The sequence below is a fragment of the Patiria miniata genome, unplaced genomic scaffold (genome assembly GCF_015706575.1).
Source record: "Patiria miniata isolate m_02_andy unplaced genomic scaffold, ASM1570657v1 HiC_scaffold_5, whole genome shotgun sequence".
NCBI lineage: Eukaryota > Metazoa > Echinodermata > Asteroidea > Valvatida > Asterinidae > Patiria > Patiria miniata.
Window position 1 is genome coordinate 25,123,224 of NW_024037072.1, and position 19,298 is coordinate 25,142,521.

At 40.7% G+C, this 19,298-nt stretch overlaps 1 protein-coding gene across 2 annotated transcripts in view; it reads right to left on the reverse strand.

The window, feature by feature from the left end:
* LOC119741196 (dipeptidyl peptidase 3-like) overlaps positions 1-19,298 on the reverse strand; it is a 48,847-nt gene that overhangs the window by 24,163 nt on the left and 5,386 nt on the right. For both annotated transcript variants that reach the window (XM_038216919.1, XM_038216920.1), the window contains exons 6-11: positions 18,440-18,530; positions 17,943-18,070; positions 16,609-16,739; positions 15,396-15,454; positions 13,898-14,092; positions 11,220-11,326 (exon numbers count right to left, since the gene is read on the reverse strand). In XM_038216919.1, the coding sequence (XP_038072847.1) occupies positions 11,220-11,326; positions 13,898-14,092; positions 15,396-15,454; positions 16,609-16,739; positions 17,943-18,070; positions 18,440-18,530 (711 nt within the window). The remainder of the gene's footprint in view (positions 1-11,219; positions 11,327-13,897; positions 14,093-15,395; positions 15,455-16,608; positions 16,740-17,942; positions 18,071-18,439; positions 18,531-19,298) is intronic.

Here is a 19,298-nt window from a genome sequence, read left to right on the forward strand (position 1 = left end):
GTGTTGTAGGACTCGAGTCCAGGACTCAGACTCGAGTCGGACTTGAGTCACATTTTTTTGTAACTCGGACTCGACTCGGGTCACATTGGAAAATGACTCAGTCTCGGACTTGACCATGATGACTCGGACTCGAGCTTGGTGACTCGTGAATCGAGTCACGCACACATGTTCATCAAAAGAAAAAACATACACTGTAACGTAGGGATGGAAAAGGATCATTGAGGGTTCACCCAGGTGCAAAAAAATTCCCATAGACACTAGTGCTAAATGCCCATACTTCAAAATTCTTTTCAAAATACTCAGCACTCTCACAGGTACCGATATTTAAGCTGCACAGATAAATGATGATCAAAATGTCATCTTTCATTTTCTTTTAAAATGTGGGATGACCATTGACTTTTCGAGATAAGGTATTCTCACCCAAAGAAGACAACCCTCATTTTCCCCAAAGCGGAAAAGTAGCCATCTTGAAAAACGATCCCTCCACAAAATAACTCCACTTTCGAGCCCAATTCCATCCAAAATGCTCAGAATACCGGTAGGAAGCCCAAGTCCGGGCCAGAGGTTCATTGCCATATCTCTTCAATTTCCCAAGTTTATGGCTCTCAGAACTCTCTAATATAGAATATTTTGAGGGTATAACTTTTATTCATGAGCTCGGCGGAAGGATTTAGACCTATTTACCGATGTGCACCCTGAGGAATAATGTTTGGATGATAAAACATGGAGGGAAGGGATGGAGGAGGTTTTTAGGGATTGGAATTTAAAGGAAAACACATTTTGGGTCTAAACAACATGTACACAAAGTAAACTACCGGTATATACACTGGGATTTACTTAAAAGACAGAATGGATGATTGAAAAAAGAATCAAAACAAATTTGATTAGTTTGGTAAACAACTAAGAACAAGTGACTCGAGACTCGGACTCGAGGCTTGTGACTCGAGACTTGGACTCGGACTCGAGGCTTGTGACTCGTACTCCGACTTTGCTTCAACTTTTATCATAAAATTTGTAATGTGTGCAGGGCCCCAATGGAGACCAGTTTTAACTGTTGAGGGATATCCTGGGTATCAAATGTTTTAATTTAGTAAATTAATTTAAAGGTACAGAACTGTTTTTCTAATTCTCCTATGTTTCATCTCTGCAACAGGTGCAGGCACAGATTTTTTATTGTCCAGCTTCCACCACCAAAATATACAAATTCAGAGTTGATTTTCTATTTCTCTATTGTTCTGCCTCCACATTACAGGTTTACAGCTGCAAAGTTAATAGTCTAGTTCTGTAGTGTTCCACATCTTGACAAAGAAGACAGGTGCACCGCTGTCCCATCTTTAAGACAAGTATACTAGTTAAGAGTTGCTCTTTATCAAAAGTTCTCCCCTACAAACTCCATCAAAATAATCTCAGCAAGTGAAGTTATCTCCATGCTAGCAACTGAACAGTGGGATACCAAAAGTTACCAACACTGCATAAATGACTTAGTCAATCCTGTGTTCTATTGAGCGTTCTTGAGAATCGAGCATCCCGATTTATCTCACCTCAAATAAAAATGAAAGCTGCAGTAATATAGCTGCTCAGGCTAAAGATATCTTGCAGACTGCGTGCAAACTGACGATGCAGTCAAAATCGTGCAATCCTCCGTCACCACCACTATTAACTTCACTGTAAATCCCTCCACAGTTCTCGTTCCCTTCTGCATTATTGGGCTGGTCCCAATCCCAATTCCTTTCGCTGACCTCCACCTGTCCCTCCATGCACACCCATGCTCCTTCGGCATCAAGATCATTGCAATCCAGCCAGGCTGTGCCCCAGTCTGGGATCATCGACGCCACAAAGTCTTGTTCTTCCATGGAGCGTAGCGCGGCCAGCACGGCGTTCACCTTGCCGCACTCAGCTCTGGCGCTGGACCACTGAACTGTGGACTCGGTCACCAAGAAGCAGGAGTTGCCCAACTGACGCCAGGGGAGAAGGCAGTCAGGCCCCAGAGATCTGCATCGAGCTGTGACTTGAGGAATGACAAAACAGCTCAAAGCAGCCAGGATGATGGAAACTGTACAATGCATGTTGGTTGCTAGAGAATGATGTCGGTTGCTAACAAGAGAACAAGTATCTCAGGTCCAACTGACTTATCCTGTGTTTCACTATTGGGACTAACTATTCAAAGTGGCAACACATACATGTGGCTGTCCAGTATCCAAGTAACCTAGAGAATTACTGTGATGAAACACTACCGACTACACAAGATCTGGATGAGAGACCAGGAAAGGTATGCATCTCAACAAAAAAAAACTGGACAAGCAATATGAAAGTCTCATTTGTTGTCTGGCTCGGCACTGTTGCCAAGCAACTTACAATTCAAGAAGAAGCTGTATAAGACAGCAACAAAAGACAGAGTAACCAGTGCTTCTGATTGCCATGACAACTTTCCCTGGAGTGCTGACGCGTACAAATTTACCGGTTTTGGACAATGGACCAGTTGTCCCGTTCTTAATGCGACGGGGCTCTCCCACTGATCTCTATATAAAGACTGGATAGCGGATATGCATACAATTTACACAGTAGACTTTGCATATTGACCAATTCGCCCCCGGTCTCACGAAGATGGCCGCGTATAATACGAACGTTCTACGCGTAACTACGCGCGCGTTGTATCAACAGTTGACGCGCATTTTGGTCACGTACACATATTATGATGTTCTAAAAGGGACACATTTCCGTAGTGATTATTATTTCAAAACGCCGAAAAAGTTATATTTGCGGCATTTTAGTAACCACGACGTTAGAAAAATTGTAGTTAACCTTGGTCAGTGGTGGTGGTCAAAATATAAGTCAAGTGAACCGCGACGTTACAAAAGAAATCATGCTGTCTATAAAGACAGCAACTTGTCCTTTGTAGATCACCAGCCGGTCTCACCAATATGGCGTCAAATTCGTTCATTGTGCGGCTCTTTATTAGCTATCCAGTCTTTATATAGAGATCAGTGGGCTCTCCACTGATACTAATTAAACTTTCCATTCAAACTGCTTCCTATTGTTGACAAAATGACAATGGCAATGATAACGGCCCAAGCAGAGTAGCAGGTGCTTCTGATTGCTATGACAACTTTCCCTGGAGTGCTGACGCGTACAAATTCACCGGTTTTGGACAATGGACCAGTTGTCCCGTTCTTAATGCCACGGGGCTCTCCACTGATACTAATTAAACTTTCCATTCAAACTGCTTTCAATTGTTGACAAACGCTTCATAACTTTCAAGGAAAGTGGCTCAAGACGATTTTCAACCCTTGAGTTCGATGAAGCATAGCATTTGTTACAATGCATCGATTTGAATGAAATAAAGTTTGTATGGTAGATTGGTTATCTGATTTTAGGAGGTAATTTGGAAATTTCCAAAACTCACATGTAATCCTTCACGAATTGGTTTTCAACTGTTATTTTTAGGGTTTTGTGAGACAACCTGTTGTTCACCTCTGTTTGATTTTACCAAATGACGGTTAAGTATAGCTTCACACTTGAATTTTTATCTTTATACAGATGCAAATTTCTATTTCTCTACCCCCATGTCTACATGTTTAGTAAATTAAACAGGTATAAAGTGTTGTTTTTGCCCAAGTATTTCAGCCCCATGGCAAAATTTACAAGTATGGACTTGATTTCTTGTTCTCTACTGTTCCATCTCCACTGGAAAATACAGATGACAAACTTAGCCTTTGTTTTCTCAATCCACTACCACCACATATATTTCCAGATGCACAGTTCAGTTTCTAATTATAATATTTCTATTGATTTTCTCTCAATGTTTATATATTTGTTTCTTTCTTACAACAGCAGTCAATGGTGGACAGCTGATTTTCCAATGTCTACTGATTAAATTCAAAAACTTAACTTAAACAGAGTTTGTTTTCTGGAACTTTCTCTTTTTTTCGATCTTCACAATGAATATGAATGCACAAGTGCAAACACATGATCTTTCTATTGTTGTACAGCTAATATTAAAAAATATACATGTACAGTTGCAAAGTTGAATTTCTAATCACTTGTATCTTCTGTTCTATTTCCACAGCAAGTTAATTGGAGCACATTTGATATTTTTTCACTTCCTAAACTTAGTTTAACAGTGTCGAGTTCCTTTTCTATAACTTTCTCATTTGTTCCATCTCCACAATGAATATAAATGTACAAGTCCAAACACATCTTTCTATTGTTTCACTGCTACCAATAAAATGTGCAGTTCTGAAGCAGAAATTCTAGTTATCTACTATTCTATATCCACAGTAAAGTTTAATGGCGCACCTTTGAAAAATTTGAAATCTATGTGTTTCACTTTCAAAACATAATATCACAGATGTGCTGATCTACAAAGATTTGAAGTTTGTTGCCACAGTATTTGCAGGCAGATTGGAATTTTTACCGTTTTTTCTTTTTAATGGGTTTTTGAAGGGTCTTCACCCATCCCTTAATCGTTAATTGGTGCCTCATACTTTTATGTTTAAAATGCACCAGTGTATATTTCCAAAAGTACACGTACTATTAGTTATCTGGAACACGGATGTGGGACACAGACGCACAACATTTTTTGTGTTCCACGAGCGCGAGTACGGTAACGAATTTATCTTCAAGCAAACTTGATGCACAGTAAAGATGGAACACGCACGCTGTACACAATCTTTTCAGCGGTTATCCTCATTGCACATGCGTGTTGTACGGAATGGCGCTCTCATCTTAGAAAAGCGCAATACGCGGAGTGCGGTATGGAGGGAGGCCATGCTACATGGTTACATGTACACGTAGCACAGCTTCATGGATCGACCAATCAGGATCGAGGATTCAAGTTTACTTGAAGATAATTATTAATATTCCTAGTCTGTTGCACCAATGCATTTTTCCTTTTGAAGTTTACTTTGCTTCAACTTTATGCTTCAAACTGGTCTCCCCAATGGAGACCAGTTTTGACTGGTGAGGGATACCATGGATATCAAACGCTATAAACTAGTAAATACATTTAAAGGTGTTTCGTCTGTACAAAAGGTACAGGCACAGATTTCTATTGTCCAGCCTCCAACGCAAATATATACAAATTCAGAGTTGATGTTCTGTTTCTCTATTGTTCTGCCTCCACATTACAGGTTTACAGGTGCAAAGTTGAGAATATAGGTCTGTAGTGTTCCACGTCTTGACAAAAAAAGACAGGTACGCCGTTGTCCCATCTTTAAGACAAGTTTACTAGTTAAGGGTTGCAAAATAAGCTAACTATCTCAGCAAGTGAAGTTATCTCTGTAATTTGATTTGATTTTGAAACCTATTTGCAAGCAGCTAAACAGTGGGATACCAAAAGTTATCAGTAATGCAAAAATTGAGAGCATAAATGATTTGTCAATCTTGTGTTGTATTGAGCGTTCTTGAGAATCCCGATCTATCTCACCTCAAATCAAAATGAAAGCTGAGTAAAGCAGTGGCTTAGGCCAAAAAAAAAAAGTCTCCGGTTTCTGGTATGGAGCTTGCCCAAAAAGTGGTGCGGCGACGCGGCTTTTTTTTTTTTTTACCTTTTTTTTTTTTTTTTTCTGGCTTCACATGTCGGCTGATGACTGCAAATGGTGCCTGACTAAACTTAGTGCAAATATATGGGAGTCCAGAGAGGCCACATAAAGCTTATTCTCGATCATAACCCCATCTAAAAACACATTAAAATTGTGCAGCAGCAGGATTCCAGTCAAACCAGTGAGTTTGGCGGTTTTGAGACATCATCTTGTATTGAAAAAAAAACTTTTTCATTTTGCCGACGCGCATGGCTACGGCGACGCGCGCGCATACCAGAAACCGGAGACTTTTTCTTTTTTGGCCTTAGGCTAAAGATATCTTGCAGACTGCATGGATCCTGTCGGCGCAGTCAAAATCGTGCAATCCTCTGTCATTACCACTATTAACTACACTGAAAATTCCTCCACAGTCCTGGTCATTGTAATTATTGGGCTGGTCCCAATCCCAATTCCTTTCGCTGACCTCCACCTGTCCCTCCATGCACACCCATGTTCCCTCGGCGTCGAGATCATTGCAATCCAACCAGGCTGAGCTCGCGTCTGGGATCATCGACGCCACAAAGTCTTGTTCTTCCATGGAGCGCAGCGCGGCCAGCACGGCATTCACCTTGCCGCACTCAGCTCTGGCGCTGAACTGTGGACTCGGTCACCAAGAAGCAGGAGTTGCCCAACTGACGCCAGGGGAGAAGGCAGTCAGGCCCCAGAGATCTGCATCGAGCTGTGACTTGAGGAATGACAAAACAGCTCAAAGCAACCAGGATGATGGAAACTGTAGAATGCATGTTGGTGGCTATAGACGATGCCAGTTGTTAACGAAAGAACAAGTATCTCAGGTCCAACTGAACAACTGACTGACAACTAACAACTGACTTATCCTGCACTTGGACTAAGTAAAGTGGCAATAGATAGATGCGTCTGTCCAGTTTCCAAGGAAAATTGATGTCGAGAGAACTGCCGTGATGAAACACTACAGAAGATCTTGATGAGAGACCAGGAAAGGTTAGTCTGAGTATCAGCCGTTGTTCAATAGAACCCTCTCCGTAACCAATGACTGATGCAAATTGTATGCGACCCAAGCACCAGCCAATGAGAGTCGTCACTGTGACATCAATCTGATCAGAACAGTGGACCAAGCTGCTGATTGGTCAATTTGACTACCATGTTTTTGTAATTATACAACAATGGGTTACAGAAGACCCGATAGAAGGCGCCCGCTGAATGGTCAGAATCTCATCTTGTTTTGCCTAATTTATCGCTGAATCGCAAAATTAATCGCTCGCATATCATAGATACTTGCTGTGCTAGGGGATATTCTATAGACTAAGGGAAAGTCTGTACCTTAAAAAAAAAACTTGACACACAATGTGAAGGTCTTATTTGTTATTTGTTTATGCGCTGTTGCCAAGCAACTACTTTTGAATAATTAAAGAAGTTGTTTTGCCAAAGACAGAGTCATCAACGCTACTACATGTACTTTCCCAAGAGGGCCGACCTTGATCAACGTGGATCAACTGTTCAATTGTTAATGCCACGGTGCTCTCCTCGGAAAACTAATGAAACTTGTAAGTTGACCTTCTAGATTATTGATAAATGGTTACCGCTAATTGACAACGAAAGTGGCAGGTAAAACGTGGGTCACGGTGAAATGCTCATAAATGTAATACTTTTTAATGGGAAATTTAGAGGTAATTTTTTTTTTATTTGAAGGGCATCCCTTTCTTATTTGGGTGATTCTCTTTTCCATTTACTCTTTTTTGGTCTCCTGACCCAAGAATTTTGAATTTTTTTTAATTACAGCCGACCCGGTCTTGAACCCCAGTAACTAAAAAAAGAACAAATAACAACTGAAAAAAAATATTGCATACAAATTCAGGCCAATCAGGCCCTATGTTATTTGAAAAGCTATTGAACACGAACATCAGTTTTTTTTCCCCACAAAGTGTGGCATATAGCATCCAGTGGAATCCCAGAAGATGACAGGATGTTGCCTCTCGTCATATTAGCCGTCAATAGTGCAAATTTACGTTCATTCACGAAGACGGGAAAACGCCCTTGTTTCATTGTATTTGAACGGTAAATGATCATTGGTGGACAGCTGAATTTTGTGATGTTTGTATTAAAATAGACTTTACTATAGTACACAAATTACGTGAGATTTTCACAGTTACTAGTCGATAACATGAACTTAATCCCTATGTTACTTTGATTAAATGGAGCGACCCACAATTTTGTTTTTAAATATTTTTTCTCACTAGGTCACTTTCTTTTGGACTCACCCTGTATATAGAGTAATAGGAATGCAAACAACACTGAAACCTGGTCCTATTGATTTCAGATAGGCATGTCAGCCTGTGATTCCATCAACAAGCAGAGAATTCTTATCTTAGGCTACATTTGATCAAGCAAGAATTGACGAAAAAACTGTTGCTGTAAACCATGGTAACTGAAAACGCAGTGGGTGGAGCTGAAGAATGAAATGTCACTCTCCAAAGAAGAAGAACATATTGTCGTAAAAAAAAACCTCGATTACGAATGATTAGTACCTACCGGTATCAATGCTTATCCAGTAAAAACCTTGGCTGTGCATTCATGCACGTTATCTTGTCAAGAACAGACCAGGGAACAATTAATTCAGGCTCACTGATATTTTGCAGTGTCAGCAAGACCATAAATAAATGAAGCAAACTGGTATTACTTTAGTTTCTCTACCCGCGCAACTTCAACATATTCAATTTTTTTTTCTTCTCCTTACCTTTTTTTCTCCTAACTCATGTTCGTGTTGTATGTGTTTAATTTAAACGGGAAAGGCTACTTTCTCCTATTTTGGAAGTTTTCATTCCTCTGAAAATACGTTTTAACTTTGGGTTGCTTTTGCCTCAAAAGTGTACAAGGGCAGATCCAGGGGGGCCAAAGGGGGCCATGGCCCCCCCCCCCCCCCAAAACAAACCATTTTTTTTTTTTTATGTGACATCGCAATAAAGGCAGGCAATGAGTACACCACCATCTTTTCCTCCAAAAAAACATTGGTTAAAGTGGTCAGAAATTGCCTCAGATCGCACCACAGAGCATCTAGAATCCAAAAAAATTTCGGGGCCCTTTTAAGCGGGCCCCGAACCCCACGCCGTAATTTTTTGGACCCATTTTTTGGGGGGAACAACATTTTTTTTGGCCTCCCAAAAAATTGTGTTCTGGATCCGCCCTTGAAAGTGTACAAAAGATATGCCTGAAATATAAGGTCGGGCTGCAAATAATTTGAAAAAAGTTAAGTAAATATTTAATAAGTAAATGATCTTTGTTCAATGTCTTGTTCCAAAGTAAATGACTCGTGTATAACTACAAAAATGGCAATTTACAAAAACAGCACAATTTTGGGGTTAAACTTGAAACTAGCATGGAGAGAACAACTTAAAAGCTTTATTACAGCTGTCTCTCAACATAGCAATAATCAGGCATGCAACTGGGAAGTCACAAAAAAAGAGGAAAATCAAATCTATCCAAGACTTTGTACAGTGTTTTTCTATTTTCAATGGCACACACTGGAAGTGAAAAACGAGGAAATCAGCTGATCCGAGGAAAAGTTGCATGCCTGAATAATAGGGAGGTTACGTTATGAGTTTTAGTAAGAATGATAAAAAACCTCATTTTCTTCAATTCATTTAAAAAAAAAAAAATTGTAAACATTTATCAAGCTTTACATGAGGAAACGTTTATGTACCTACTGTCAGACTTGATAAACCATAGAAGATAATCTCATTATTAAAAGCTTTCTCAACATTTTTTAAGGTTAAACCTAGTTGAGACAGTTATGAGACACACGTTTCTGTAAAAAAAAATATACAGGAGTTTGCCACCACCCTCTGTATGTTGTGTGCGGTTATGAGTTCTGCCTGTGTGAAACTCAACATTTGGAACAGCATACACTGTTGGTCGTCAGGAGACCGTATTACCATTTTTAAAACCACTCGCAAAAACATTGATCTAGTTCTAGAGATGAAAAAATACCTAGAAAAAAAGTAGATACTAAAAAATATGAACAGTACTAGGCCTTGCATAGCATAGACTGCATCTGAATGGAATCATTTCGCTATGGCAAGCAATAACAGTGGCATAGGTGTGCATGGTTTTCTTTTTCGGCTGCAGCCAAGTGAGTGAGGACACAGCACACAACCGTGCCAGCAAGTGGGAGGGGTGGGGAATGAATGAAATCCTAAAATTGGGGAGGGGGGTTGACACCACATGGCACTAGGGGGTTCTGTTTATGATACAAATGTACATCTCATGCAAACTGGCGTGTTTACAATACATCAAGACGGTACATTTAAAGTTTTTGTGCTGTTCGCTCTCTATTACAATACATCAAGACAATACATTTAAAGATTTTGTACTGTTTGTTCTCTATTCTCAATTCAGTGCTATTTAATACATTTGGGCTGTTGGAAAGTTAGAATATAACCTTAAAATCAGCATTTTTAGTTTCCCACCACAAAAAAATCTGGGGGGGGGGGAGAATTGATCCAACTCCCACCCCACCCCATAAAACTAAAAGGTCAAACCAGACGCACATGCACATGAATGCTCCCCCCCCCCAAATTACGTACTCTACACGTACATCCTGTTCGTTAGTAAAAAAGTCATACATGCGCACGCACCATTGATTACTAGCGCCCATTGGCTGAACACTCAAGTTGCGTTAACTTCCGGTTCCATTTGTGCTATGCTACACCGTGTGAAGTACGCATGGTTAAGTTGAGATGACGTCACACTAACAAACCAGTTAGTACATTAAATAAAAGATACCTTTTTGAGACTTTGGTTACAGAGCTCGTATCAGGAGCTTGCGACACCATCACTGTGTCTTTATCAACTGGTGTTGTTGAGGCCCTCACGTGACCCATCACGTGACCAAGCTTGGTCACATGACAGGAGACGGTCGTACACGTGGGCCAGTTAGTACATATTGGAAATTCATGCACATGTAAATGTACATGTTCATGTTATACCAGTTTATACATGTAACAATCAACAACTTTAACATTTTCTGGAATTAAAATTCCTCAATAAAATCGTAAAATTGACTGCAAGGCAATGAACCTAATTGGAAGTTGTAGAGCTGATAAATCGCCTTTTTTTTTTACCAAATTAGCTAGAAGCAAAAACTTAAACATTTTAATCTGAATGTGGACTGCCGGATCCCCGGACAGACGATCATCCGCGCAGATGGGAGTTCTGGGGTACTTGCATTGTTGTCCTTTCATCCCTCTTCTTTAGAATTTCACTTCTGGGGTACCGTTGGGGTACCGCTGGGGTACCGCTAAATTTCCCTTTGTGTGAGTACCCCACAGGTAGCTGTGGTAAGTACTGACGGTGCGACGGACACCCATAGGGACGGACGGAAATCGGTATTACAATACATAGGCTCGCATCTGCTTTGCAGCTTGCCAAAAACAGATACTTGCACCCCAACTGAAGCAAAAAAAATAAACCCGCTAAACCCAGGATAAAAATGCTAAACACTAATAAATGGCGTCTTGTCACGTGATGTCATCATAAACTCACAATTTGTATTTTGCTTGTTTCAACTGGATGAGGGCAGATAAAACTATGTGCCGTTGTTGAGTGGTCGGTTACATTTCTATAATTTGTCTGGTTATTTCAGTCTTTATTGTTAAGTCCACATACCTTATCGGCCTCTTTCAGGAAAGTGATCTTCTGGTCTTTGGTGTGAGCTGATAGGACGTTGCCTAGCGACACGTTCTTGAACCCTTCACTCTGACGAATGTCATCATCTGAGGGATACAAAAAACCCATCAAGGAATCAAAACTCTTTCACTTTTGTATCAGAAGAGTTTAATTTTTCGTGAGTCCACATTATCTTAAAGGAAATATACAACATTTGCTTTTGCTGTAAGTTTCAGAAAAAGATTGATTTGGTGGGTTAGTATTTTATAGCAAATATTGTTACACTGGCTTGTTTGAAGTTTTGTGTTCGTAGATGCTGGAAAAACCAAGAAAAACAATTATGTTCCTGTGGTCTGGTTCCCTGACCCCACTTAAGATGAAATGGAGCAATTTATAGACTTCAGGGAATTGTAAGGTCAGGGAACCAGTCTTGCTGGTTTGTACCCGTTCACAGGTGTGTATTTGATTGCAAACAAAGTGGGGTCTAACTAAATGTGGTAAATTTGGGGTAGAATTTGAAAAAAAAAGCCATTTTTTTTCCCAACGCTGGTCGGCTGACCAGCATTGGAAATGGATACAAGAACACCACTTTTCTTGAAAATGATAGCACACCAGGTGCCACGATTTTACAGGATGCTTTAGACTGTCTTTCACTAACAGTCCAGTAAGGTATTTCATAATAATTGGGTAGTTTTGTTTTTTGATGCTTGCAAATGTGTATTCCCTTAGTATCCTCATATTATTCCTGTTTTAATCTGCATGCAATTTCCCATCAATAACTTCTGTGTGGAGTACGTGACACTAGGCCCCCCCCCCAAAAAAAGGGAAAAACAAATCTTGTTTATCCTTTATCTCCCTTCATGAGCACACTTCACAAGCTTTCTCTCACAGATATATTTTTTTAGCTTAATATTATGGTACCCTTTGCACAACAATAAAACAATGTAGGCTCACAATGTTGGCATGTGCGAGAAGACATAGCGCTACTTGTATGGGTCGACTTGACAGTCGCACTAATATACTCAGGAAGGGACAAACACAATGCGGTGAAATTGTAAAATGCACATTATACCACAGGGCTTGAATTCCATAAACGAAAGAAAAGACCACATGCAAGGTCACAATGTACGATACAGAAAAAAATATGCAAGAACCATTTTGGAAAAAAAAATGACACAAAACTACAAACAAAATCACAAGGCGGTTCCTGAAAATACTAGACCAGCAGCATGCAAATCACTTTACAGTAAAACGTCCCTAAAACGAACATCGCGGGATCCACAGAAATTGTTCGTAATAGCGATTGTTCGGTATAGCGATATTAAGCCGATACTCACCAGCTTGTGGTTTTTTACACATTAGTGGCGCCCTCTTTTGACCATTGTTACAATGTAGTGGCATTTACAAACCATGTGCTGTTTAGCCAAACTTGTCCATTCATCTTTTCAGTTCCGAAAGCAGAACTTCACCTTGTACACCCTGGTAGTTACTGAAAGACGACTTTGAATGAGTGCGACTATCGAATCACGTAATTACAGTTTTTTTAGCTTAATACACAGGTGGCTTTTCTCTTTTATTCCTTGGAGAAGTAATGACCATTTGTTGCTCTTCTGTTGACATTTTTCAACAACAATGTTCGGTATGTTTTGTACACAAAGATGTGGAGCCAAGGACGAAGTTCAGTTTAGTCTAGCCCAGGTGGACTCCCTTTTTCTCCCTACGTAACGGAGGGAGTCCAGGGTATGAAGTGCTCAAAACCGGCCGAAAAAATTTATGACCAATGTTTTCAATATTTTTACCTTGTTGGAGAAGCCAATTTTTACGTCGTAGTATTCTATGTGTCCTTATCTATTGGGCCGCTAGGTTCAGGAATTCTGCCGAGTCTATTCTAGTACGTCCGTGCAGCGTGTAGTCTGGTTCCTTAGACCTGACAATTATTCTCGGCGCTCATATCACGTCTGGTCTGGGAGCCAGACTATGCAGCGTGAATATGCAGTGCGCACGCGCGATTTGCTTAGTAACCACCCTCATACGCACGCGCACTTACTTGAAGGCGCGGTCGATAATCCAATGACCGAGCGTGTTTTCACGCCAGTTACCAGAAACATGTTTCGGCTTTGGTCATTGGTTGAGCGTTTTCGTGACGTCGGTTGGCTGGAGTGACGTCACTGTTCCAACCAAAACTAAACAAATGAGGGCGCTAGCGTGCGCGCGCGCTTTTGTGCGCGCTTTCGTGCGCCCGTACATGATGTACGACTCGGGAATAAAACTGATGAAAAGAGACTACAAACACGTACAAGTTTAACGTTGCTTTAGAGTTTATTTTCCTGATTAATGTCGGTCAGCATCACATATGGAATTCCTGAACCCCTGGATCAATAGAGAAGGACACATAGAAAATGTAGGCGTGAAATAAGCTTCTGTAACGAGGTAAAACGTAACAAAAATCTGGTCCAAATTTTGGGTGGTCTTATGTAGAGAATTCTCATCCTGGACGTTAGTCGTAATGCAATGAAGACTTTGTCCAACCTGGGCTAAGTTTAGTCAAATGTTCGGTATAGGGGTGTTCAGTATAGCGACGTTCCACTGTATTTGATCCAGATATGTCAAGTCCCATACAATACATACTACACACATACTATACATACAAAAACTACATGCCAATAATATCTTCTTACAGTTTGGAATGTTGATGCCAGCTGGGATGCCACTGGAAGCATAGCTCAGGACCTCCAACGAGGTGAAGTCTGGCTTGAGGAAGACATCCTTCTCATAGTCCTTGGGCCACGGGAGGAGGGGCAGAAACCTCTCGGCGTTCTCAACAAGCTGTCCGAACTTGGCGCTCATCTGCTTGTTGACGATTGACACAAAGCCTGCAAAACAAGGAGCAATGAGGCACGAATCCTCATGTAATTTATCTTTACCAATTTTCACCTGTAATGCATTGTATAACATTGTATTAATTCCCTAATGAATTCATAAAGCCATACAATGCTGGGGCAGTGTACCCTCACTAGCCAGGGTAGTCTTACTCGCCTAGGTCACAAGACGGAAGCTGTGCAAGCCCAGGCGACATCTTTCCTATTTTGACCTCGCGAGATTTATTCACGAACAATTCCAAATATGGACTGATATAATTTCTGACTATAATCATATCGCTCTTTTACAAAAGCTGACCCAGGATTGTTCTCCTGTGAAGTAAAACGGTGCCGTCTCGAAAAGCGCTCTCCTATTGGCTAACAAAGGTTGGCCCTGTAATTCCAGACTGGAGTATTCAGTGCGTAGGAAAACCTCGGCTAGCATAAAAAAAATGTACAGGGTAGCATTCCCTTTTAATCCCTGAAAAAGGACACCAGCGATTATAACTCTGAATATGGGTATGGTGGTTAAAGTGAATTATGATGTTAAAAAGAAAACATTCATTTGATAGACAAATCTGGGCAAGTGATCACTGTACATACACGAGGCCCCCATCAATGGCAAAAGCACTGTGCAAGCTACTGTGTAAAGCTACTGCCCCATGACGGATTATCTGAACAATAGCTAGCACAATGCCTTCGCCATTGAAGGGGGCCTACTTGATAGAAGTGATAGCGTACCCGGAGTTGTCTATTCTTGCTGAAAGATTTGATTCTACCATAGAGCTATATTAAATTACTAGAGCGCTAACTCGTCATTCTGCGTGGGGAGACGCTTTGAAGCCGTCCTGGGTGCAGACATTTTGAATTCATGTGCGTGTTTGTAGAACATAAAGAAATTAGATAGATCAATTTTGAAAGTGTACTCTATATGCAACGCGCAAGTAGAACATACGCAAGCAACTTAAGCGCGTCATTGCCGGTTCAAAAAAATATGATGGTAAGAAGCATCTGCAGCGAATACGCGCACACGTTGCACTGTTTGCGGAGAGCAAAATGAAACGCTCATTTGCTGATCGTGCGTTTCAGTTTTGGGCGTATTGGCTTCGATAACGCACCGGTATGGAATACAAATGCACATATGCAAAGAGCCGTACAAAGGCCGTACAAAATGTCTAGGTCTCCATAGGTTTGTGCACAAACATGGATGCGCCCAGCAGGCATCTCTTTGTACACAGAGTTAGCGCTCTAGTAATTTAATATAGCTCTATGGATTCTACACACATTTAAACACTGCACCAACATCAAACTGTATTACCTTCCCATTCACCCCGCATGCCAAACGGATCTCTGTACGTCTCAATGAAGCCAATATAGCTGCAATGACAAAACACCATGTGATAGTAATATTTTTTAAAGACATCAGATAAAACCAAAAACAATTACTGCCAACATCCCCGACATATAAGGAGTGGGGACTACCAAAGAAATATCACACCATCAGATTTTTAATTTGTTCAATGATGTACAAAGACATTGACTGGAGCAGGGTTTGAACCTGCGACCCTTGGATTGTTGTTCCGGTGCTCTGCCAACTGAGCCATCCAGCCCTATGGCTTCTGAAGTGTGTCTTGAGCAAAGACATTGACAAATTGGGGAATGGGGTGACACAGGGCTGGATAGCTCATTTGGTAGAGCACCAGAACGGCAATCCATAGGTCCAAGTTCAAACCCTGCTCCAGTCAATTTCTTTGTTTATCTTTTGAAAGAAAGTATTATTATAACGTACCTAGTCAGTTTTCCTTTGAGGTTTATTTGAAAATTTCAACAGATTTTTAACGAAGGCTAACTGCAAATGGGCATTGTTCACAATTTTTAGGTGTTAAGTTTGGTGTCGGTCAAATTATTAGTAACCAGGACAACATCAGGAAGGCCAAAACTTTGTTTTTGATAACAAACCCTAGTCTAGCACATTTGTGAAATTAAGTATATAAATTAACTAATATTTAATATTTTTTAATGGCTACAAAGGTGCAACCGATTGCCATCAACGAGAACAGAAAATTGGCACTATTTTGGAACTCACCAAAAAAACTTTTTTTTTCAAAGCTGAACAAAGAACTGACTGGAGCGGGGTATGAACCTGCAACCTCCAGATTGCCATTCCAGTGCTCTACCGACTGAGCTATCTAGTCCTCTGTTGGTGGTTCCTCTATTTGTCAATGTCTTTGTTCAAGGGGTGATAGTCAGAAGTCATAACTTAGATTTATTTGGAAACGAGTAAGAAAGAGTCACAGGATATATCAATAATATTTGTTAGGAGGTTTACATTCAACAGGAACAAAAAATTCACAAACTATTATGTTGTGAATCAAGGAAGGGACAAAAATTCTCCCCCAGATGAATGCTCGTAGAAAGACAGAATAATCAGTATTCGTAACCATGCAATATCAAGTGCTGTTAGATCCTTTTTTTGGACTGAATCTTTGTTCTGACGAAACCAAATTTGTTAAAACTGGTCGTGAGCTTACTGTTCAACAATGGGTCCTTTATCTTTGATCCAGCTCCTGGATCCATCCATGTGGTCTTGGAGTAGCCCTGTGGTGAAGCTGCTGGCATACAACTGCAGCATCTTAACCTCATGTTCATTAGCCCCATACTCCTGCATGCAGGGAAGCAAGCAAAATCCCAACCTGAATTCCTAATTTTATCAGGGATCGGGGGGGGGGGGGGGGGGGGGAGGGGGGGCGGCCTCCAATTGGCCCATTCCTCTTCCCTCACCCCCGAAGAGAAGACAACTCTCTTTAAATTGATACTGTGTTCTACCAATCACCCTTTTCCTTCGGGTAAAATCAACCTATATAGTCTGAACACAGACTGAAGATGGCGGATTATTTTGAATGAACTACAAAATTGTCCAATTTCAGGCATGCAACTTGGAAGAAACAAAAAACTAGGAAACTTCTCTTTACAAGAATGTACAGTGTTTTTCCATCTTTAATGTCATAATTGTGAAGTGAAGAACACGGAAATCAGCTGATCCGAGGAAAAGTTGCATGTCTGCAGTTGAAATGGAATAACAAGTGGACAAGACTGATTTTGGTGGCTTGTATTCACATGAGCATAATATCACTATTCTTGCCACTAAGCTTTTTTTTAGGCCAAAAAAAATAGTCAGTCTCTGGTCGGGCCAGAGTTCCGGAATTGATGCGGCGACGTGTTTTCTTTTTTCTTTTTTTGGGGCTTTTTTTTTTTCAAGCTTGAATTGTACAGACAAGGTGGGTACTATTTTGCTTTTTTGTGTCCTCATGAACATTGCTGTCCTCCATCATTTGCCTTGGTGCCCTCCATCACTTGCCTTTGTGCAATTTCCACATTTCTCGGTGCTCCAAACATTTGAGGAGGTGCGGCAATAGAAATCACTGTTGTAGCTACCACGGAAAATTTGGAAAAAAAAGAGATTGACGCGCATGATTAAAATCGACGCACGCGCTGACCAGAGACCGACTATTTTTATTTGTTTTGTGGCCTCATCACCATGCATGGTTAAAGGGCTATTCTTAACTACTATGTGAAGAAACTGAAATAAGTTAACTAAGTAGGTGAAACTGCTGTCACAAGCAGATTTCCTTTATTTTGAACCACCCTGGAGAAGCATGAGGCCGTTGCCTGTCCTCATATACAAATAATGTGTCATGAGGTTAGGTCTCCGGTCTACCTTTAAAGGTGACCAGCATTACTCCTTTCAAAAAGTAAAATTCCCATTTTCTTGCCTCCCCACTAACATTTGGTTCCAGATATGTGCCAGAAAATTATGTTCTAAAAATCACCTAGCCATCAATCATAACACTTTAAAGGGACGTACCTTTGCTTTCAGCAGATTGTCCGACACCATTTTCATCAGGGGTCCGTAATCACCCCTGGTCACGTTCACTTTGACGCCCTCAAAGTCGTAGGAGCCCAACTTCAGGTTATTATCACCATCAGCAGCACCTTAATACAAGGCAAGAATAATGGGAAAGTGCATTCATTACTGAAAACGGGGGCTGGTTTTTGATGAGTTAGTAAGCAAAGAAATCTGCTGAGCATAAAAAATTGCTCTATAGCAAAAACAGGGCTATATTTTTTGCACAGAAATATTTTTTACTACACCATTGACTAAAGTGTTTTTAAAAAGGACTATGCCTCGTCTGTTAGCTTCGGCTTATTGTCTGACCTCCGCACACAGTGTAGGCAAGTACTGTTATATTCATTTGTATCTTGCACACTGTTTGCAGCAGTATGAGACAAACTTGAAACTGGGGGTTAATGTTAAAAGTTTTGCAAACTTCACAATTTTTTTCCCTCAAGATAGCAACTTACCAGTTTGGGCAGATGCCAAGCGTACTTCATATTCAAACTTCCCATCAGCACCCTTGGACTTAAAAAGACGAGTGTTGTACGCATCGATTTTCTGTTTCGACAAAAAAAGAAACAACATTGACAAATTCACACAAATTTTGATTGAACCAAAAACTGTGAGGTCATAAACTTTAAACATCCAGATTGCAATGGCAGTAGTAAGCTATTTTGCAAAAGGTTGAGAAGGATGCATCATGATCTTTCTAAGTGATCCTCATATTCTGCTGCTATGCCAGGTAATACTTGCCAGGGGCATTAACACTGCTTCACTGAGTTAGTTGAATTTGGCATCAGCCTCCCATCTAAGGCCAAAAAAAATAAATACCTTTGGTTCAGGTCACCCGACCAACCCTATTTTTGAAAGCGATAACATGCGACCCCACACAATTTTATCGGTTTATTGGGGAAAATATATATTACGATACTGTTTTCCCATCCAAATTGGTCCAAATTGCCGACCGCCAAAACAATTTATAGGCATTTATCAGCAAGTGATTTTTTTCTTTCTGGTATCATCCGAAAGAAAATATCGTGGTCAGTTTGCGAGTACTTTAAAAGTTGGGAAAAAATCACTCGGGTGGGACTCGAACCCAGGACCTCCTGCTTTCTTGTGCAGATGTCTTACCACTCGACCACCGAGCTTGCGGGATCGGTTGACTGGTTCGAATGTAAATGTACCAGCCAACCGATCCCCCAAGCTCTGTGGTCGAGTGGTAAGACATCGGCACTTGATTTTTCCAACTTTCACATGGGAGGTAACACACTGAGTATACAGTGTTTATACGTCGGTGAAGGGCAAAACCTAATATTGATTTACATC